This window comes from Marmota monax, unplaced genomic scaffold (assembly GCF_021218885.2).
Source record: "Marmota monax isolate L192 unplaced genomic scaffold, Marmota_monax_Labrador192_F-V1.1 WCK01_AAM20220418_F8-fsc00177, whole genome shotgun sequence".
Taxonomy (NCBI): Eukaryota; Metazoa; Chordata; class Mammalia; order Rodentia; family Sciuridae; genus Marmota; species Marmota monax.
The window spans coordinates 989,849-1,013,460 of NW_026694922.1; the positions used below are offsets into that span (position 1 = coordinate 989,849).

At 41.2% G+C, this 23,612-nt stretch overlaps 1 protein-coding gene across 3 annotated transcripts; it reads right to left on the bottom strand.

The window, feature by feature from the left end:
• Positions 1 to 2,625: 2,625 nt before the first annotated feature.
• Positions 2,626 to 14,387, bottom strand: Ccdc117 (coiled-coil domain containing 117). Of its 3 annotated transcripts, none has more exons than XM_046427253.2 (5): positions 14,067 to 14,387; positions 13,379 to 13,429; positions 8,769 to 8,993; positions 7,805 to 7,942; positions 2,626 to 5,533 (listed from the first exon to the last, which is right to left on the bottom strand). In XM_046427253.2, exons 1-5 carry the CDS (start codon positions 14,273 to 14,275, stop codon positions 5,296 to 5,298), a joined length of 861 nt encoding a protein of 286 aa, XP_046283209.1. In that variant the 5' UTR covers positions 14,276 to 14,387; the 3' UTR covers positions 2,626 to 5,295. The 3 variants fall into 3 exon arrangements, with proteins under 3 accessions (XP_046283209.1, XP_046283210.1, XP_046283211.1); XM_046427254.2 differs by lacking the exon at positions 14,067 to 14,387 and adding an exon at positions 13,522 to 13,987; XM_046427255.2 differs by lacking the exons at positions 13,379 to 13,429; positions 14,067 to 14,387 and adding an exon at positions 12,631 to 12,750.
• Between the last annotated feature and the right edge of the window lie 9,225 nt (positions 14,388 to 23,612).

A 23,612-nucleotide genomic window follows, 5' to 3' on the forward strand; every position in this document is an offset into this window, starting at 1 on the left:
CATGTTCTTTGACTTTTTCTAGGATCATAAGTCATTTTTTCCCCTATAGATGCCTCACTGTTTCCAATTTATCCAGCTAAAGTGCACGTTGTTTTCTAGACTGACTGAAGACTTTTCCACCTTAATCACTGCCTGTTTCAATTCCTGGTTGCCACAATGCTAAAATGTACAATCTGAGATAGTTCCTTCAGCCTAACTGACCAATACCATAGCTAGTAGGTGGCAGAGCTAGAACCCTATTGTTTTGCTATACCATTTTGGGAATTTAAGAGGGCATAGCATCAAAAATCAAGATTCTCTTGCCATTATTACAGGAATTAAGAGCATATCCTAGATTCTGATCCCATGGTTTCAACTCTTGCCATTGGTGAGCTGGGTAACCTTGCAGGTATATGCCATCACTTCCTCAATTATAAAGGATAATAGTATCTTTCTGAAGAACATTAAAGGATGCCTTAAAAGTATGTCATGCCAGGCACCAATGTAAGCAAGTGAAAGTTTTTTTTATCTCCTAATCTGCTTTGTAAAGTCTTCAGTCTCTTATACTTGTATAACAGTATGTTTCACAAAATACTTCTGTTCAAAAAAGCAGAAACCAAATAGTCCCAAACTACAGACTTGACAATATCATCCTTCATGGTGCACTGCATTTTTTCCTTGGGAATTTCCTTATTTATAGAATTATTTCACTATACCAGCAGATGAAATTATCCTATATCCATTTAGCAATTAAATGACATGTTTCTTAGAGTTATTAAGACTACCTCTGGGGAGGTCAAAGTGAATGAATCAAAAGGAAGGAGGGGGGGCTGGGGTTGTGGCTCAGTGGTACAGTACTTGCCTAACATGCACAAGGTGCTGGGTTTGATCCTCAGTACCACACAAATGTAAAATAAAGATTAAAAAAAAAAAAAGGAAAGAGGATTCAGAGAATCCCAAGCAGCAAGGCAAAGCAGGCTATAGTTTCAGACAAGTACAAAGGAATGTACTGGTTGAGGTGACTGAAGTGGGTCCACAAGTGCACTTGCAGGCAGGCAGATCTGGTGGCCTGAGTCCAATCCTACTACCCAGCAGTGCAGGTTTACTTAGACTGTTTCTATATTGCAAATGTAAGGATGGTCTCCAGTTGTCCCCACGGTTGAAAACTATCTTGCCTCATTCACTATGAAAAGTTGAGGGCCAGATATCTCTTTAAGTAAGCCAGTGCATTCACAGAGGCATTTCTGTCCTCCCACAACAGCACAAGCATCTGGAGGTTGAAGCTCAAGTCATTTACATGAAATGGCATCATATGAAAGAGGCAGCTGTGCCAACAGGAGAGGACATATGTAACCTGAGTAGTTTTCATTTCCTGAACAGATGGGTGAGAATTACTAAACACTGCTCAGCCTTGAGAAAACACCTGGTACTCAAGGACATTTTCATATTGAAACACCAAATTGAATGGTTTTAACTAAAAATCAAGATTTTTCCATAACACCAAAACAAGAGCTCTATTACATGCAAAGGGGTGTTTCATGATTAACATTAAAGATGCAAGTGACAAGATGCCTACAATCATTTCCTCCTTGCTTTTCTACTAGAGGTGCTACTGGAGCTGAGACAAATAGGCAGACGGTAACAATGCCTATTCCAGGAGTATTTTAAAGTATCAAATTCTAGTTTAAGACTCTATACCCCTGTGACTTGGGACTCTATCGCTGGCTGACACACCAAATGGGTGTTGAAAGACATCATTGTTTCGCTGGAGCTCAAGTCTCAACACTTCTTGGCTGCACTAAGGATTGAACCCAGGAGTGTTTTACTGCTGAATTACATCCCATCCTTTTCACTCATTTTACATTGAGACAGGGTTTCATTAAGTTTCCAAGGCTGGCCTCAAACTTGCAATCCTCCTGCCTCAGCCTTCTGAGTAGCTGAGTTTGCAGATGGGCACCACTGTGTCCACCTCTGAACCATACCATTTCAATGAAATCTAAATGACATATTAGGTACTGCTACAAAAAGATTCTGTAAAACCAACTGACCAAGAAGAACCCTGGATCTGAGTTGGATTATAATACTAAAGCATCACTTCTAGCTATTATTTTCAATTTTGGTTAAAAACAAAACAGTATCTTTTGCTTTCTGTTAACTATAAGCCAAAGGTAACTTCCCCTCTCCAGCAAGTCAGGGATCCACATTTATCAAAGAATGACCACAAATATGCAAGCAACACTGCCACCCAGCGACCTGTCAACTCGTAAGCATGTAACTAACCATCATAGAATTTTCCTATCCCTCATTCTTGAAGATCCCAAACCCTTCTTTGTGAACTCTAGAAACCATTTCCAGTTTCAGAATTGAACATTTTTAACATGATCATAACTGCTTTCTAATACTGACAATCCACATTAGTGAGTTGCTCTCAGTGGGAAGCATTCTACAGGTTTCAGAATGGCAAAACACAGTCTGCTTCCTGCTAATCTCAGCTATGAAATTTATCTTTAATCCAAAATACTCATCCATTCGTGACAATTTATGTTCCTCATTGATATGAATGCTGCTTCAATCACATCTTAGAGGAAAGCAAAGAGAGTAGCTATTTCATTTACTTAAGTGCAGGAATACAAATGTCTCAAAAAGTCCGAAACACTTAAGAAGTTTTATTAAAAATGATAAAATACAGAAACACCAGATTCTCATTTTAAAGTAAAAATGACAGCATCTTCCAGAACTTTTCTAGTACTGCACCAAAAACAAAACCAAGTTCCAGATCCAAAAGAACAAATGAACCTGCTGGTAAATTTTTCTCATGGTTCTAACCCCTACCTTCTTAATTTTTCTAAATTTTACATTGTACCTGGTTCTAGAATGAGTAGCACTGAAAAAAACCGATTAATATTTGTGAGAACTGGACTTTCTTCAAATTAAAAAAAAAAAACAAAAAACACCACACACATACACGCACACACCCTATTCAAACTCAGAGGAAAATACACATTTGTTCATTAAAGCTCACCTGCTTTAGATTATTTTTTTTTCTCTTCACACATTAGCATCGTAAGCCAATGTTTGATCCATGCCGCAAAAACTGTACAAAACAAAAAGATCTGTTAATTCCCAAGAGAAACCTGAAGACAAAAGCAAAAGCCTTATGCTACAAAAGAAAAATAAAATGTACTGGGGCGGTGGAGACGGCTCAGATGAATAAGCACCACAAGGATGATGAAGAAAATTTTTGTACAAACATACGCAAGAATATAAAAGTCCAAACATGAGCATTAAACATCCATTTTCCTGCAGAAATAATTTTGTCAGATAACTTGACTCAGAAACAAATGCTTGGATTTTAATTAACAGAATCTCAATTGTCCCCTATGTTACCCGTTGTATTAGAGCCTCATTTTGGAGCTCTCCCTCCCTTCTCATGGTGCAGACCCCTGATCAGAGGCTCCTTTCGACAATTTCCACAGAAGATACTCTTGGTGTGTTTTGGATCTGTCTTTGGAAAGCTGCCATCTGCCTTTCCACCCTAACACTGGGACTAACTCCAAACCTTAGTAAGTCCCTTCATGCTTTTGAGTTGTACTAAAACAAACGTTTAGCACAGAGATTTCTTTAAGGCTATAAACTTTACAAGTTGGTCCCATTAAACAATGACCTCAAGGCAGGAGTTTTTCAAACTGCATGAATCAAACACTTGCACATTTCAACAGAATACAGTTTACATTCATCTCTAAGTTTGAGATTAAGAAACTATTAGCTGGTTTCCAACTGGTTTCAATACTGGTTTGAAGTTTGAATAATTTTACTGTGTAGACATTAAATATTTTGTTTAAATATTAAACATTAAATCTTTTCCTGACTATCCAGACAGAAATACAGAAAGCAGAAACAACAGGCAAGAGAAGAAACAGTCTAACAGACTTGTGACTTCTACACCATCTGTAACAAGGGGAGGGATTTCAGCATGGGTTTCAAAAATGCCTGGAAGCTGGTTTCTATAAATTCACCTCTACTTGGCATAAACCAATTTTTTTTTTCTACAAAAGGTATCTCTTTCTTACAAAGGGAGAAGAAACCAAAAAAATAAGAACTGGGGTGGTCTCCTGTTGGGTGATGAAAGGGCCAGTATTACACTCATTTAATAACGTCTAGTGAGTGTTCTGTAGCAATGAAGAAATTGTCATTTTACCTTGCATGGAGTCCTTGCGACACATAAGAGCTCTTCCTGAGAAATTAAGAACTTTAATCCTAGCTATTCCCAAAGGACATCTTGAGCCTGGTTCAGGTACTCAAGAAGATAAAGATTTCCTGCTAGCAGGAAGCCATCCTCTATTAACTTGAAGGCTTACTGCACAATAATTTAAGCACCAGACAAATTGGCTATTTCAGTAAATCTCAATGTCATTTGCCCATATATATTCTCAATTAATCATTCACTGTTTTTGAAATTAACATTTAACAACTCAACTTCTTAATACTATCTTGCCTTTTTTTTTAAACTATACAGGTTATCAATGCTGGGTTCAGCTGACACTGCACTTCCTCAGGATTAATTAAAGGATGCTTGCTTCTCCCATAGGCGATTTGCAGATGGGTTAGCTCACAATCTTTTTAACTATCAAAGTTAATTAAGCTGTAAACACTGCGGAACAACCTGGTTTATCAACTCTGCAAGGGAGACCAAGGAGCAACATTAGAAGGAAAAAACCTTTTCTTTGTATTTTCATCGAATTTACCTGAGGCACAGAGAGCCACATGCTATTTATAGCCAGTCACATGCTAGCTATATAAACAACACAGCTATGTTGAATTGACAACTAATACACACATTTCATAGCCTCTGTTAAATTTTTTAGGAAGAGGCTTAAGCTAATGCTTTCTTTCCTCCTGCTCCCCAATCACATATAGTCCCCGCTGTAAACAGCTCAAATCCACAGACTATGCTGTGACTCCCTCTTTCTCATCTTTTTCAACTCAAGAATGTTCTCCAAGTTTATGAATGGCTTACAAAGTGACAGATGACTTCAGTCACCCTTACACATACATATAACTTCTATACTTGCCTTTGAGGAGACTAACACTCCTTTAATAAGCCTGCTAGGTGCTTTTCCCTTAAGACAAGCTTCCTTGGCAAAAAGTTGAAGTCAATAAATGGCTACCCAAAATGAGAGTCCCACCCCAAGTCACAGGTGGAGATATTATTACACCCGTTTCATAAAACTTTCAAGTCCCTATACTAAGCAAGTAGGCTCATCACTAAACACGGGAGCCTCCTAAATTTGACAACTGTAGTGTAGAAACTGGTTTCTAGAGTTCCATCTCTTCTTCTGTGCTAGCAGCTGTTTCCAAACTAGTGTAAAGAGGCATCCCTGTTTGCCGAGGTTCCAAGAACAGTTCAGTCCTCTGCGGGAAGGCAGTGCCAGCAGATGCATGTTTAGTTTGGCTCTCTCCCGTGTAGTTCTTAGCATTAGATGATGGCTTTGGCTTATCAGAAAGGAGTTCAGGGAGAGGTTTCCAGAGCACAAGCTCCATGGAAGGACGGCTCCTAAAATACAAAATAGATTTTTATCAGGAAGGCACTAAAATACATAAAATCTCACAGTTCTGTAATTTTTTTTTGGGGGGGGGCAACTGGGGAACCACACATCTAGGGTTTCACATGTGCAAGACCAGTGCTCTACCACTGAGCTATATCCCCAAACCTATATATATTCTTAACCAAACCAACTAGTTGTACTGATGCTGTGGTTACAAAGCAATATAAACATCCAATGTAGAAAACAGAGTCTTTGATTTAATGATGTAATTTTGGTGAGGGGCGGGGTATTGAACCCAGAGACATGTTATCACTAAGCTACATCCTCAATTCTTTTTTATTTTAAGACAGTTGCTGAGGTTCCCTGACCTTGTGATCCTGCTGATTCAGCCTCCTGAGTGGCTGGGATTACAGGTGTTCACCATTATGCCTGACTAATGTTATTATATTTTTAATGGCAGATGTGGGTAACTATCTCCTATACCTCACCAATGCTGAACCCAAAGCCTTAAGCATGCAGTGCACTCACTCTACCACTAAGCCACACCCTCAGCCCTATGGGTGAATTATAGCAAATCATTATAAACAAAAACGAAACAGTGGACCAACATATTAAAGTATCTCACATGCCTTTTGCTTAGTACAGTTATAAAGGATAATGCTTTGCAGTTAAGCCAAAATAATCTGTCATGCAATTCAGTCACATATTCTCCCAAACCTTGTGGTAGTGCAAGTTTCTGGGACCCAAGGCAAGTAAAGCAAAAATACAACACAATAAAGGACAATCCCAAAGGCTAGCTTCTGGAAAACCGCCAAGAGCAGCAGGTGCTCTGTTTCAGGCTCGAGAGCAAGGTGACCTGCTTACTTTTGGCTAAACTATTTAGTCTCCCCTCAGTACTCGTAGTTAATTATAAACTCAAGCCAGGGTGCTATTGCAAAGCTCTGTGATCTAACACCAAGCAGCAGTTGAACCTCAGTGTCAGAAGGCAATAGTGCCTTATCTCTTTGGCATCAAGGAGACTAGCATCCTCTGAGGCTTTTTTGGACACCCAAAATTCACCTTCATTGGGTACCAAGTGTATACATGGTCTTTTGTAGACAATACTAAAATGGTACTTTAGAACTTGTCTACTACTGTATGCAATATATAATAACCACTTGAGATTGTCCAGGCTCAGGGACTACAGGATTATGGAGGTAATCATTAGTTTTTTTTTTTAGTTGTAAATGGATCTTTTAATTAATTAATTAATTAATTGATATGCCGTACTGAGGCTCGAACCCAGGGCTTCACACATGCCAGGCAAGTGTTCTACCATCGAGCTCCAACTCCAGCCCCCCCATTAGTTTTTATATTAATGGGTCCCAGGCCACTTTGCTTTTTAGGTTTTTGTGTTTGCATCGCAGTTTTCCTTCCTCAACCTCTGCTATAGTCACTACTCCTCTACCAGGAGTGAGTCTCTTCTGTTCTCACTTGCTCTTTCTCTGCTTCTACTCTGATAATCTAGACAACCAGAAAACTAAGTTTATTAAATCATGTTTTACTTTTTTCCCCCATGGTACTAGAGATGGAACTCAGGACACTCTACCAATGAGTCATACCCCAACCCCTTTTGGTTTTTATTTTCCGACGGGGTCTCATTAAATTGCCAAAGCTGGCCTCAAACTTGTGATCTCCTGCCTTAGCCTCCTGAGTCACCGGGATTCCAGGTGTGTGGCCTGGTTTAAACTATGTCTTAAATTAAGAGCAAAAGAGCTCTGCTAAAGGCCCCGAGAGGCTACATTCTTAGCCAAGAATATGGGCTCTGGTTTGTGGCCTTTGTGATAATTATTTGGAATCCTGGGACACTTTATTTTCTTTGCTGCCTAGGTCTCTATGGTGTTTCTGAAAAACAGAACCAGATAAACCAGAAGTTTCAAAATTAGGTTCCTATATCCTACCATGAGAATTTAAGAGAATGAACTCTCTTGTCAGTTTTCCCTTTCACAAATATTAAACTGCAGTGCATTTCAGAGCTTAAGAACGAACCCAGGAGGAAGGCACCAAGGTAGCCTCTCCTACATACTTCAAACTCTGCTTGCACAACACTGTGCTCACCCACAATCAACTAAGAAAAAGCCTGTCTCCAACCTGCGATGAATATAAACCCACTCTGCTCTCACTTGCCCGGTGAGGAGAAGGTGAAGAGCTGACTAGGACAGGATGAACAGTGTCTAGACTAGATACTGGGCTTTCCTTTCAAGATCATAATTAAATGGAAACCAGATATCAAAACTCACATAGACTCAATCATCTTCTTTGTAAAGACTTCATCAAATTCTCTCTTCAAACCTGTTTTCATGGTGTCAGAAAGGACAAGACTGGGGAGATGGTTAACATTTCTGTCAGCTTCGACTTCTTCATCTTCGTCAATTATTCTAAATAAATTAAGGCAGAAGCAAGGAAAGAAAAAATATTTAGTCAAGTTATTACATATTCTTCTAGAAACTAGACAACATTTCAAAAATAAACAAGATAAAAGCAACAGGTGTTACAGCAAAAGATCAAATTAGGCTACACCTCAGTTTAACACAAAGATGGGCCAGGTGCGGCCAGCAGCTAGAGCAGCTGAGGCAGGAGGATCTCAAGTTCAAAGCAGGCTTCAGCAATTTTTGTCTCTAAATAAAACATAAAAAAAAGCGGGGCTGGGGATGTGGCTCAGGGGTAGAGCGCCCGCCTAGCACAGGAGGCACTGGGTTCAATCCTTAGTACCACATAAATGTAAAATACAGATATTGTGTCCAACTAAAACTAAAACATAAATATTTAAAACAACTATATAAAAAAAGGCTGGGGATATGGCTCAGTGGTTGAGTGCCCCTGGGTTAAATCTATAGTACAAAAAATAAAAACAAAAAGATCAAATGATGTCAATGGAAAAGTATGTATGGAAGAGTTGTTTAACATTCCATTTAATAAAAAAGTTTTACAAACAATGGAGTAAAATATGAAGAATGTGTCCCAGAGAACTACTTCATAAAGCAAAATAAATATTTATAGATTGTAAATAAAAAATGTTTAGTACAGTTCTATGACAACTCACTTTAACATTTAAAGGGTACACTTTGGATTCCCTGATCTTTATAGTCTTCCTGAGAGGCTGAGGATCACAGTTATTACCAAATGGTTAACTCGATTAGCTTAAAAGAGGAGTGACATTATAAAGGAGCAGCAGCAAGTTAGTTATGTGTGCTGTCCACTTACCTGTCCTCAATCTCCTGAAGCCTCCTTCGGGCAACTTCACATTGTGGTTCTCCAGATGTCTGATCCATTTCTTCAAAAACAGCATCCAACATTCCAGGTACAGAAAGGCCACTAGTGCATGGATTTACTCCATGACCCTCTACATCCTGATGCGTACAGAGAATCCAATTATTTGGACCAGCACAAAGTTCTGCTTCAGTAAGTCGTTTCTTTCTTACTGGACACCTGGGAGAAAGAAAGGAGAAAAAAAAAAGGAAGGAAATTCAATAAAAACCCCAATCATCTCTATCTGTAACCAAAATCTTTATTTGGTTAAATTATTTTTTTGACATTGTGTTAATATAAGATAGAAAGTTATCCATTTTCCTGCCTGTGACTCTCAGTCTCTCTGAGACACTTTCTTCTACTGTTCTTCACCAACTAAGCATCAGCCAAGATTTTACCTATTAAGATTACAAGCATTCAATGAGGGAACTTAAAAGAGGTGGCACATGCCTGTACTCCCAGCGGCTCAGGAAGCTGAGGTAGGAGGATTCTGAGTTCAAAGCCAGCCTCAACAAAAGCAAGGTGCTAAGCAACTCAGTGAGACCCTGTCTCTAAATAAAATACAAAATAGGGCTGAGGATATGGCTCAGTAGTCAAGTGTTCCGGAGTTCAATCCCAAGTACCCTCCCACCCCTGACAAAAAAAAGAGGCTGGGGTTGTGCCTCAGTAGTAGAGCGTTTGCCTAGCATATGTAAGGCACTGGGTTTGATTCTCAGCACCACATACAAATCAATGAATAAAAATAAAGGTTCATCCACAACTAAAATTAAAAAAATAAAAAAAACAATTGTCTCTAGTTATTTGGTTCTGGAAAGGTCAAGCAGGAAGCAAAGAAACCAAAAATGACAAAGCAGCAATTCAGAACCAGCCACACTTTGTTAATTGCTGCTGTTCCCTCAAACACACAGGGTAGTAGGCTGGCATACAGCCTATATCTCCTTAGGGCAAAAATGTATGCCTTGCATGTTCCAAGTATTACAAGTGCAGGTGACATCACTGATTTTTTAGTTCCTCCAAAATGTCACAAAATGTCCCTGATAACAATGGGGTCCACTTTTCTCTTATGTTGTAACATACTCCTCTATTTTCTGGACAAATTTGTATTTCACAGAGACCTTAAAATTCAACAAACCCAACTTCCTCCTTTTGTAGATTTGGAAGTTAGGACACAGAAAAGTTAAACTGGCCCCTCCAAAGTATCACAGTGAGGTAATGAGTTGCCTTGGGGTCCAGATCCCAGAGTTCCTGAATCCTACCTCTATGTCACTTTCACTACATCGATCTACCTCCTTCAAAAAGTTCAACTGCTTGTTCAAGCTTTTACTGTAAACCTGTATTTGCAAGAGTTTATGGTATGCCCAGTGTTTATCTGAAGCAAGTAAAATAGACAAGTGGCCCTATTCATTCTAAGTATTTAGTACTTTTTTTCCTGGGCATCAGCAAGTGCTGTAACCAAAAAAATCATTAATGGCTATCACAGCTTCTGATTTGCTAAATCAATGGTCAAAGGAAGTTGCATGTATTTTAAGACTGCTAAGGACTGAAAATCAACATTAAAGTCTCTGTCAATATAAAATCTGCCAAGTAATAATGCTCTCTTGAGATGGTGGTGCACGTCTATCATCCCAGCGGCTTAGGAGGTGGAGGGAGGAGGATCACAAGCTCAAAACCAGCTCAGCAACTTAGTGCTGATCCTGACTCTCTTTAGCCACACCTCCTCCCAAGGCCTCAGTCTCTCTATTCATAAAAAGTGGGGTTTTTTTTTTTTGGGGGGGGGCGTGGTATTTGGTGTTTAACCCAGGGCCTTGCACATGCTAGGCAAGTGCTCTACCACTGAGCTACCCCAGGCCTTTTTGAGACAATTTCGCAAAGTTCCCCAGGCTGGTCCTGAACTCATGATTCTCCTGTCTCAGTCTTCCAAGCAGCTAGGATTACAAGTGTGGATCACGATGCCTGCCAGTTTCCACACATTAAAATTTTTATTGTATTTAAGCACTGGAACTATCAAAAGCCAAAAGTGGGCTGAGGCTATAGCTCAGTGGTAGAATGCTTGTTTCAATCCCCAGCACCACAAAGAAAAAAACATTTCTGCATCATTCACAGCAATTTCAAGAAAGAACAAATATTATCTGGTCTAGTGGCTTTTAAACTAAGGCAACCTTTAAATCTACTGTTCCATAAAACTGTAACAAACTTAGAAGGTGTCTGATGAAAAAACCAAGGAAAAAAAAAAAAAAGAGGGACTGGGGATATAGCTTGGTTTGTACATGCTTGCCTCACAAGCACAAGGCCCTGGGTTCAATCCCCAGCACGGGGGAAAAAAAAAAAGAAATTCACATGCAAAGTTAAAAAATGAAGGGCAAATCTGAGGCAAAACTTTTTCTTTTGTACTAGGAATTTAGTCCAGGGGAGCTTTACTACTAAGCTACATCCCACTCCTTTTTACTTTTTGAGACAGGGTTGTGGCTAAGTTGCTGAGAGCTTCACTAAATTGCAGAGGCTGTCTTCAAACTTGTGAGCTTCCTGTCTCAGCCTCCTGAGTTGCCGGGATTACAGGCATACACCACTGTATAGAGCTGAGCTAAACTTTTTTTTTTATTTTTAATTTTTCTTTTTTGGTACAAGAGATTGAACCCAAGTGCGCTTAACAACTAACTGAGCCACAACCCCAGTCCTTTTTCTTTTGAGATAGGGTCTCCCTAAGTTGCTTAGGGCCTTGTTAAGTTGCTGAGGGTGGTTTTGAACTCTTGATCCTCCTGTCTCAGCCTCCCAAGTCGCTGGAATCATAGGTGGGTGGCGCCTGGCAATGAGGTCAACTTTTACAACATACATATAAACTATAAATTTCCTTAACAGAGACTTCTTATAAATCGAGAAAAAAAACCCAATAAGCCAATAAAAAATTTGCAGAAATACGAACAATCTACATAAAATGAAACACAAATAGCTTTAGTGAAAAGATGTTCAGTAAAATTAAAACATGTGATTCAATTTCTTTCACTTTTAATAATAAAGTCCTACATAAAATATATCAAACACAATTTAATGAGTAATTACAAAATAAACATCTATAAAAATATCATGTAAGATACAGAACTCTGGGGCTGGGGTTATGGCTCAGTGGTAGAGCACTTGCCTAGCAGGTGAGGCACTGGGTTAGATCCTCAGCACCACATACAAATATATAATAAAATAAAGGTATTGTGCCCATCTACAACTAAAAATTTTTTTAAAAAAGAATTCTACTGTATGAATTTGTAATTTGTTTCATCTACTTCACTCTACAGGACACTGGGGTTATTTCCAGTCCTAAGCTATCATGAACAAGGGTGCTGGGAACTTTCTTGTACATGGCCTCCTGCGTGCTTATGTATGAACTTCTGTGAGGTACACGCAGGAGGGAATTGTTGGGTAAAAGGATATATGTGCCTTTGACTTTGTGAGAGAATGCCAAACTCTCTTCCAAAGTTCACACCAATTTACAACCTCACTCATAGTGTTTGAGAGTTCCTGGTGCTCCATATCTGCTTCAATAACTAGTGGCAAAGTCCTCTGAAGCGTAATATGATTTCCCAAAAGACTAATGAGATTGAACAACTTTTCATTTGGTTGGTCACTTGGATATCCTCTTGGGGCACTTTCTTACTCTTTTTTCCATTAGACTGACTATGAGTTACAACTTTTCAACTATCAGTTAAGCAGCAATCAAACAGTTTGAAAATACAGTTCAGTGAGAAGATGGAGAAAAAGGCATTCCCACTATTAATAGGAGTATAAACTATCAACAACCCTTTTATAAAACTTAAAATGCACACACTTTAAGATCCAGTAATTCCACATCAAGGAATCCATTCATCAGGCTGGGATGCAGCTCAGTGGTAGAGCACTTGCCTAGCATGCACAAGGCCCTGGGTTAGATCTGCAGCAGGGCAAAACAACAAAACAACCATTCATCCACTTGCAAACACACAAAGAACTTCAAAAGAATAGACACGGTAGACTCCTTCATAAGAGCAAAATATAGAAACAACTTATAGACTGGTTATCTACACCTAATCCTCCAAAAAAAAAAAAAAAAAAAAGGGTAGAACTTTATGTGCTGATAAGGAACAAGCTACAGCAGAGTCAAATGAAGGACCAATGTGTTATGCACTGTGAGCAGTATCTATGCAAAAAAACAAACAAACAAACAAAAAACAAAGGCATATACAATTACAAACTTATAAATGTCTAGACTATCTTCCAAAGAAGAAACAGGTAACAGGGATGCCTCTGGGAGAGGTACACGTAGGACTTTTCAATATGTATCCTTTGGTTCTTTTACTTGGATCTGTAATCCTAACTATGTTTAAAATCCAAATATTACAACTCGTTACAGAGTGAAGCTTGTCTCTGATATGCCAGTCACCCTTTTCTCTGCCTACAAGGAATCCCATGTTATCAGTTTCTTCTGCCTGCTTCCAGACGCGCATCTGTTTCAACTTTTCACTTAAAACGGAGTTTAGGACAGACCTATTTTAAATTAACAGTGACCATAAAATGAACAAACGGCCCCTGAGACTTACTCATCATCCTCCGCCTCTCGCTTGTGTTTCTTTTTACAGTGAACGGAAACACTGTTGAAACAAACAAAAACCAGTCAATTGAGCAACCTGTGTGGGCTTCAGTTTCCAGCATCCCGCTCTCTCCAGCCAACAATCCTGCTCACCCGCCACACACCCAGTGTCCCCTTCCTTGCTGAGTGGGATGGAGACAGGTCACAAGGTCAGTCGGGTAATGCTGGGTGGTCCCGACATAACCAGAGACACTGACATGGAACCTTGCCGTTTTGTCAAGGTAATGGGAGATTAGGGAGACCACACTGGGGGCCGTCGGTGCAGGCTGTGGGCTCGGCACTCCTTCCGGACACATGTCTGTCCCCGCACTGCCGACGAGGAACCGAGCGTCCGAGAGGCACTGAAAGTTGTCACCACCTGCGGCCGAGCTGCGGTCGGCTAGGGGAGCGCGCCGAGTACGCCGAGGTGACACTCGGGCTCAGGTCGCCCGGGTTCCAATCGGAAAAGTCTCACTTCTCCGGGGCGCAGCCGGCCCGAGGCTCCGCCTGGATTCCCGGGCTGGGCGACCTCCGGCGATCTATGGTTAACGTCTCCGGGATCAGCTCCTCCTCCGTACGCGGGGCTGGGAAGCCTCCCGCGGAGGGTGCTGGGGGGGGGTTAACGAGCCCGCCCGCCCCGCGCCCGCCGGGCTCCTCACCGTCCGCGCGCCGCGCTCCCGCCGGGGCAGCTCGGGGCGGCGCGGGGTCCCGGCCGCGGGGCCAGCTCCGAGTCGCCGGCTCCCGGGGCCAGCTCCGAGTCGCCGGCTCCCGGCGCGAAGGCCCGGCCGGGGAAGGCCGGCGGCGGCTGCAGGAAGTCCGAACTGCCGCTCAAGGGGAGGCCGCTGAAGGGCCGGCCAAGCGCTGCCATGGCCGGAGAGTCGAGGAAGCTGCGACCGCGGCCCCGGCCACCCACGTTCCCAGGCCCGGCAGCTGCCGCCACTGCGACTGCCGAGAGGCGCCCGCCTCCAAGCCCGCTTTGACCCCACGTCACGCCTTCTAGAACCCTCCACCCCGGGCCGCCCAGGGGCACGCCGGGATTTGTTGTGTGTGGAGGGAGAGCCGCCGCCGGGAGGGATGCTGGGAGTTGTGGTCCTTGCAGACTACAAGCAAGATGGCTGCCCCAGACTCGGTCGTGCGGCTTGAGGATACCCAGCCCCAGCCAGCCTCTAGTGTGAGAGGTGTTCGAGTCCTCGGCCCTCAAGTAAAGTCTCTGTACCTCAGTTTCCTCGGTAATGAAACGGAATATCAACAGTATCTATGTTCAGGGGGCCGATGTGCAAAGAAGTGAATGAATTAAAGCCTCTAGGACTTGGTGGGAGTAACACTGGTAGGGCACATGCTCTGCATACACATGGCCCTCTGTCACTCAGTAGCACCTCCAAAATATGAAGAAAATATCTAGAGCCCTTGGAACACAGCCCAGCACACATGCACTCAATATAACTGTCAATTCCTTCTGTGTTTTAATGTAAATGAACTTGGTGATGCCGTAGAGGGAACAGCATGGAGGATCAGCGAAAACCTCAGAATGCTTGTGAAAGGTACTTTTAGCTTCCCCCTGGAACATCCGGAAGTGACAGGCAATGCCTCTTGATTAAGCTTGGCAGACAGGCTAGTACAGGTGATCCACCTTCATTACTGATCATGCCTTTGGGGGGAGGATACTGGGATTGAACCCAGGGGTGCTTTACCACCAAGACATCCTCAGTGGTTTTGTTGCTAATGGTTTCCCTGAGTTATTGAGGTTGACCTTGAACAACCTCCCCAATTGCTGGGATTACAGGTGTGTGCAACTGTGCCTGGCAATTAGGCCTCATTTTTAAAATGTCTTGAATGGCGCCATCATCCAGTCTGCCTTAAGTATTAATGACATTGTCAGTGTCCTTCAGCGAAGACCACATAGAATAAAGATGGATTTAATGACTGAATAAAGTGAGGGAGTGGCTCATCTAAAGAGATTCTTAAAGGATTTAGTGTTGCTTTAAGTCATTGGGGGAAGGTTTGAGGAAACTGACTCCATTTTTGAAAACAGCTTCTACCTCAAATCCTGTCCAAGAAAGGGGGCGTGACCCTTGTCCTTGGAAAAACCCACAGAGCCCTCCTAGGCACATAACCACCCTGCTGAGTTGTTTGTGTCTGCAAATAACAGGAGAGATCTGCAGTGCCAGGTGTCCTGACTCAGTTAGACTAGGTGAAGACCCATAGCAACCCCCTAGCAACCACTAATTAGCAGGAGACAGAGAAAATACCTGGGATGCCAGATGACCCTCCAGTAGTTTATGGTGGTTGATAACATGTTGGGAAACCATGTAGTTTAGCATGTACACCCCTCGTGGCTTAAACTAATCAGTTCAAACAAATCCTCCTCTTGTACTAACCAATCACCCCTACCCAATTTGTTCCCACCAGTGAATGTGCTAATCAAAGTTAAGAGTTGTTGTTTGATTTTCCCGAGGTGTGAAATGATTTGCTGTGTGATGTTGTGACACATAGAGTATCCCCCAAAACCTATAAAATCTCACTGAACAAAGGACCAGGACTCACTCCCTGGGACCGCTGCCTCCGGAACGATTGTGAGTCCAGGCTGGAGCTTGCAATAAAGACTCTTGTGTGGTTGCATCAGATTGGGCTCCTGTAGGTCTATTGGGGTCCCACGAATCTGGCATTACAGGTTCCAGAAAGGAGCTTTGCTCTGGAGTTAATACTGTCAAGAAGCAGAGATAATTTTGTGATGTTTATCTTAATCTTTTCAAGAAGGTGGGAGGGACAAAGAACGGCACTAAACCTGGATTTTTGTTCATTTTTGCAGTTTGGATGATGTTCAAGTTTTTGTTTTTTGTACTGATGATTTAACTAAAGGGCGCTTAACCATTGAGTTAGCACCCCCTTCTTTTTTTTGGTACAGGGGAATGAACTTGGAGGCACTCCACAACTGAGCCACATCCCCAGCTTTATTTTGCATTTTATTTAGAGACAGGATCTCACTGAGTTACTTACCAAGGCTGGCTTTGAATTCGTGATTCTCCTGCCTCAGCCTCCTGAGCAGCTGGGATTACATGCCTGCCTTGGAAGGATTTTTTTTTTTTTTTTTTCGTTGTTGATGGATCTTTATTTTATTCATTTATTTGTATGTGATGCTGAGAATCAAATCCAGTGCCTCATATGCAAGAGGCAAATGTTCTTTACCACTGAGCCACAACCCCAGCCCTCGAAGGATTTTTGTGTGTGTGTGTGTGGTGCTGGGGATTGAACCCATGGCCTTGTGCATGCCAGGTAAGCACTCTACCAACTGAGCTATATCCCCCAGTTTTTTTTTTTTTTAAGGTGAGGAATGAAGTGGTCATCTGTAGAAATGACCCGGGATCTAGGTGTGGTTTTTTTGGTTTTTCGTCAGAAAGGCAAAAGCTGTTTTGATGCTATTAGCTAGGCCTTGGTGTCCTCCTATTGAATAACTTTGAAAACAACATGAAAACAAAGCAGGGACCCAGGTTAGTCCAGTGGCAGATTATGTGCCTAGTATGCACAAGGCCCTGTGTTCCATCCCTAGCACTGGAAATAAATTAAAAAAAAAATTGCTTTGAGGAAGGCAGTGTAAGTTCCGCTATAATGTTCCTTAGGGTTTTGGACCCCTGAAAGCAAATTATGGAGAGTTATTATGCATTTTCTCCCACATTAGCCTGGGAAGAGTAGAAACAGAACTTGATGGTAGTCCCTGAAAGCACCCCCTCTTCCTAGTGACAGTCCAGCCATGCCTGTTCCATCTCATCTCATCGCATTGCTGGGGCAGAGACATACACACTTAAGACAATCCCTTCCTGATTCTTTTCTTTTCTCCTGGTAAATAATCATATTTGCTTTTTTTTTTTTGGTACTGAGAATTGAACCCAGGGGCACTTTATCACAGAAGTTATCCTCAGTCATTTTATTTATTTGAGACAAGATCTTACTAAATTGCCCAGGCTGACCTTGAATTTGAGATCCTCATGCCTCAGCCTCCTGAGTCACTGGGATTACAGGCATGTGCTACCGCAACCACCTAGATTTTCTTGGATTTTCTATTTAATTTCTCAGTCCCTCCCTGTCACCTCCAAACTTTTGCATATATTTATTTGTCCTCCTCAATGGTTAACAACTGCTATCTCTTGCATCCAAACTGAGCTTTCCAGTACACTGAATAGTGTGGTGTTTCTGGGGCCAGAAGGGCAAGATTATGGGCAAGAGTAAGTAGTTCACCATGGTGGTGCAGGCCTGTAATCTCAGTGACTTGGAAGCTGAGGCAGGAGGATCTCATGTTCAAGACCAGTTTCAATAATTCAGTGAGACTCTAAGCAACTTAGTGAGACCCTGTTTCAAAATAAAAACAAAAAATGGCTGGAGATGTGGCTCAGTGGTAAAATTCCTGAGTTCAATTACTAGTACAAAAAAAAAAAAAAAGGGAAAAAAAGTAAGCAGTTCTATTTGAAATTCTTGGAATACTTTATGAAATGTATTCCTTCTACTACTACTACTTTTTTTTCCCTCTTTCACCTTCCTCCTCCTCCTCCTCCTTCTTCCTTCTCCTTCATATATATATATGTATATATTTTTTTTTGTACCAGGGATTGAACCCAGAGTTGCTTAACCACTTAGACAATCCTCAGTCCTTTTTTATTTTTTGAGACAGGGTCTTGCTAAATTGCCTAAGACCTCACTAAGTTGCTGAGGCTGGCCTCAAACATGTGATCTTCCTGCGTAGCCTTCCAAGTCACTGGGATTACAGGTGAGCAGCATTATGCCTGGCTCTGTGAAATGTATTCTGTCATGTAGGCTCCAGGGGCTAGGGGTGTATGCAGCTCAGTCATGGTGCATGTGCTTAGTATATACAAGGCCCTGGGTTCAATCTCCTGAAACAAAAAAGAGCAGCAAAAATGGTAGGCTTGATACTATAGGTTAACTTAAAATATATTAATAATATTCTAAAGATTAGGTTTGTAGCCAGGTGTGGTGGTTTATACCTGCAGTCCCTGCTACCTGGGAAGCTGAGGCAGGAGGACTACTTGAGCCCAGGAGACTGAGACCACCCTCAGCAACATAATGAGACACTGTCTTTAAAAACAAAAAAACAAAAAAAAAAAAACCAGGGTCTCACACATGCTAGGTGAGCACTCTACCACTGAGCCACAACCCCAGCTCAGGCTTAATTCTTAATGAGTAGGTTTAAAAATAGGAAATTAGAGATTTTTACACAGCCTGTTGTGATTAATATCAATGAAAGTGACACGCTATTCCTTGGTGCCCATGTCTGAGGCAGAAAAAGGGACAATGGGCCAAGCAATGAAGCATCCCCCTTGTCTCCACATTGTCCCAAGAAGAATGAAGGGTCTCCTGAACACATTCTTGGCTATTCATTGTAAGGGTCCCGCGAAACGTCGGAGAAAGAGACTACCAAGTGACCACTCATGCAATTGGCAGAAGGGGGATTTATTGAACCAGCATGCTGGGGCTCTGTGCCCACTCAAGAAGGGAAAGCAGCCCAGAGCCCCGAGCAGGGCCTGAGCACTGCTTAAGTACACTTTTTGGGGAGGGCGGAGGGCTTTGTATACATCAGAACAAATCATTATGAGGCGCGGGAAAATTGAACAACAGCTCCTAAACATGATTAGTTCATTCATTGGCGGGAACAGGTCAGGCTGGAGTGATAGGTCATTCCTAAGGAGGGGGTTACATTTAAACTGATTGGTCCAGGCCCTGCAATGCCTACATGCGACCACACAGAGCCCTTATTAAACAACCAATAGTCAGGGGAAATATTTACTGGGCAGTTCCAAGCATTGTCTCAACAGCTACAGAAATTTCAGGTTTTGCAGGTAGCATAGAAACCTAACAATTCCTAATCCTTTACATTTTAACTCAGACCTTGCAGCTTAGAAACTTTACAACACCCGGTCTTTTACCCTTTAACTTTTACGCTTTAACTTCAATTTCTTTTACCCTTGCATTCATTACACTCACTGCTCTCATGTGTGTTTTTTTTTTAATCAAATTTATTTATTTATTTTTCCAAATGGATTTATTAATAAGGTTTTACCCAGACACAGTTTCTCTTGCAAGGCACTTGAATACGGGGAGGGAGGCCAAGAACAGAAAGAGGGTGGTGGAGAGGAGGGTAGGAGAGGGGGAGGGAGAGGGATGGAAAAGGGGGATGGAGAGGGATGGGAAGGGATAGGAGGGAGAGAGGCAGAGGGGGGGGGAGAGGAAGTGCGAGAGGGAAGGTGGGGAGAGGGAGGGAGGGAAGGAGAGAGGGAGGGAGTAGGAGAGGTGGGGAGAGGGAGAAAAGGAGAAGAATGAGAGGTGGGGGAGAGGAAGGGAGGGAGAAGGAAGGAGGGAAAGAGGGAGGGAGGGAAGGAGAGAGGGAGGGAGTAGGAGAGGTGGGGAGAGGGAGAAAAGGAGAAGAATGAGAGGTGGGGGAGAGGAAGGGAGGGAGAAGGAAGGAGGGAAAGAGGGAGGGAAGGAGGTAGGGAAGTGAAAAGAGAGGGAGGGAAGGGAGAGAGAGAGAGAGAGAGAGAGAGAGAGAGAGAGAGAGAAAAAGGCACTTGAACTTGGCCTACAGTTTCCTTTATATTGTTTCTGCAAGGACAGGATGACAGAACGCAGGAATTGGCACTGCTCCACTGAGTTCAAGGTACGTTCCTCCCTAACCACAGCGCATTCCTGTGGGGTAAGGAGATCAAATCAAAGGCACTCTCCAAAGGCAGCTTCTGCAAGTGCTCAGCTGTCTTTCGCTATTCTAAACTCTAGAGGTTTTGCTTATTAACATTATCAGTGTTAGAATGGGGTTTCCATTAATAAAAACAGGTTTAAAACATGCAGATTGAGCTGAGGGTATAGCTCAGTGATAGAGCATTGGGGTAGAATGTGTGAGGCCCTGGGTTTAATCCCCAGCACCATTAAAAAAAAATGTGGGGGCTAGGGCTATGGCTCAGCAGTAGAGCACTTGCCTGGCATGTATGAGGCACTGGGTTCAATTCTCAGCACCACATATAAATAAATAAAGGCCTATCAACAACTAAAACAATTTTTTAAAAATGCGCATCAATTAGAATTACTTTACTGGCATTAAAATAGTGTAAAATCTGGTGAGCTTTTTACCTTTCCACACTCAAGATGGCATCCTAGGTTTAATTTTTTTTTTTTTTTTTTTTGGTACTGGGGATGCTTAACTCCTGAGCTACATCCCTAACCCTTTCTATTTTTTGAGACAAGATCTCACTAAGTTGCTTAGGGCCTTGTTATGTTGCTGGCCTTGAACTTGCCATTCTCCTGCCTCAGCCTCCAAAGTCGCTGGGATTACAGGCGTGTATCACAGTGCCCTGCCTACACTTAATTTTTTTAAAAATTTTTTAATTGTTGTTGGACACAATATCTTTATTTTAGTTATTTATTTTTATGTGATGCTGAGGATCGAACCCAGGGTCTCACACGTGCTAGGCAAGCACTTCACCACTGAGCCACAACCCCAGCCGAGGCTTAATTCTTAAATAGTCCCATGCCTCACACTGGTGGGAGAATTCTTGGTCAAATCCTGCCACTTGAATATTTTTTCATTTGCTTCTGATGAACCTTCTGTGCAAGGAGTTTTTGGAGAAATAGAATCAGAGGTGGGACTTGGAGCTTTTGGAGTAAGTTGTGTGGCTGTTCTGTGTTTCCTTCTACATGTCCTCACAGGAGGCAGAATTCTATGGGAGATCTGCTTTCATTAACACCTGGCTGACCCCAAGCCAAAGAAGAAATCACAAGGGAAACTAGGAAATGCTTTGAAGTGAGTGAAAATGAAAATACAGCAAAACCAAACTTATAGGATTCCACAAAACCAATGCTTCTTTTAGAAAAGAAAAGGAAGGTTTCAAGTCATTAACATAAACCTCCACCTTAAGAAACTAAAATAGACGAAATGGAACCCAAATCAAATGGAAGGAAACAATACAGATTAGAGCAGAAATAAATGAAATAAGAAATATAAACAAACAAACAAAAAAATCAACAAAACCAAAAGTGGTGAATAAATGTATGCCAACAAATTAGTTAATTTAGTCAGGCACAGTGGTCATGTCTGTTATCCCAGCAACTTGGGGGCTGAGGCAGGAGGATCACAAGTTTGAGGCCAGCCTCAGCAACTTAACAAGATCCTGTCTCAGAATATAAAATAAAAAGTGCTAAGGATGTGAGGACATTGCTCAGTGGTAAAGTGTCCCTGAGCTCAATCTCTAGAATCAAAAAAAAAAAAAAAAAAAGTCTGAAGGTAGCTTTAGACAAACTGAAATAAGTTTAACCCTACATGGAAAGACCATGTCCTTGTAAGATAGTGAAATCTACCAGATAATTAAGAGAAATCAAGAACAATCTTTTACCAGGTCTTCCAGAAAACAGTATAGAAATCTTCCAACTTATTCTATAAGACCAGTATTATCCTGCTACTGAAACCAGAAAAAGTTGTCACAAGAAAACTACAGACCAACATATTTCCGAATATAGCTATCAAGCCCCTTTTGAAACACTGACTCTGTAAAATATTCTTACTGCAATGAGTCTTAATAAACATAGTTGCCTTTAAAAAAGAATATAGCTACTAAAATCCTCAACAAATATAAAACTAAAAAATTTTAATCCTGAACAAAATACTAGCAAACCAAATCTGCAACATATTAAAAAGATATATCATGAGCAAGTGGGATTTATTCCAGGAATGCAACACTGGCTGAATAATCAAAAATCCAGAAATTTAGTCCACCACATCAACAGACTACAGAAGAAAAACTCATATGATCACTTCAATAGACACAAAAATATTGACCAAAGCATTCAACAAACTAGGAAGAGAAGGGATGTTCCTTAACTTAATAAAGGACATCTATTAAAAAAAAATATACAGCTAACATTATACTAAATTGAAAAAAACAATGTTTGTCCCTAAGTTTGAGAACAGGAAAAAGAAGTATATTTTTGCCATTTCTATTTAACATTATATTACAGGTTTCAGATAAGACTATTAGGTAAGATAAAAATCAAAAAGCATCCAGATTGGAAAAGAAGTAAAACTATAACTATTTGCATATGACATGATTGTAACTCTAGAAAGTACAAAGGAAAGAAAATCAGAATAATTGAGTTCAGTAAACTTGTAGGATACAAGCTCAAAATTTAAAAAAATCAATTATAGTTTTGTAAAGTAGAAATAATCTGAAAATGAAATTTAAAGAATAATTTTAAAAATGGAATAAAATATTTAGGAATAACTTTAACAAGATGCTAGGCAATACCCAACACTGGGGGAGGAGGGGAGGAAATGGTGTTTGCACTTAAAGTATAAAACTGTTCAAAGAAATTAAGATGACTGAAATAATGAAAATTAGGGGCTGGGGATGTGGCTCAAGTGGTAGCGTGCTTGCCTGGCATGCGTGTGGCCCGGGTTCGATCCTCAGCACCACATACAAACAAAGATGTTGTGTCCGCCGAAAACTAAAAAATAAATATTAAAAATTCTCTCTCCCTCTCTCTAAAAAAAAAAAAAAAAAAAAAAAAAGGAAAATAACCCATGTTCATGGATAAGAAGACTTAATATTGCTTATTTTTATTTATTTTTTTAAATATTGTTTTTATACTGAATACTCTCCGCATTGATCTTCAGATTCAATGCAAAACTTATTAAAATTCCAGCTTACCTTTTTTCAGAAAAAAACAGTCTGATGATAAAATTTAAAAAGAAATGCAATTTTGTATAATAAAGAATTCAGCTGATTTTTGTCACTGGTTCCTGGAGGGAAATAGGGAAATGCTAATAAACACACACACACACACACACACACACACATATATTAGTTGTGGTTGGACATGCCCTAAATTCATGGGGAGAAGGGGTGTGGAGGCTCTGGGTTCAGAACTCTCTCAGACCTTGTGCTGTACCTATCAGACATTAAGCCCATTATGTGTACCAGATCTGTCTGACTCCATGGAGTTTATAACATAACAAATATGATTTGTAATTGCTCCCTTGCTACTGATGAGCTCTGTCTCTTGTTTAGTTCATTGGTCACATATCAGCTCCAATGCAAAGTCTATCTTGCTTCTTTTTTTTTTTTTGCCCCTTTCAATGCTTTATTCAGTCAATTACTCAATACAGTTTTACTCTATAGGTTCTTTTTTTTATTATTAGTTGTTCAAAACATTAC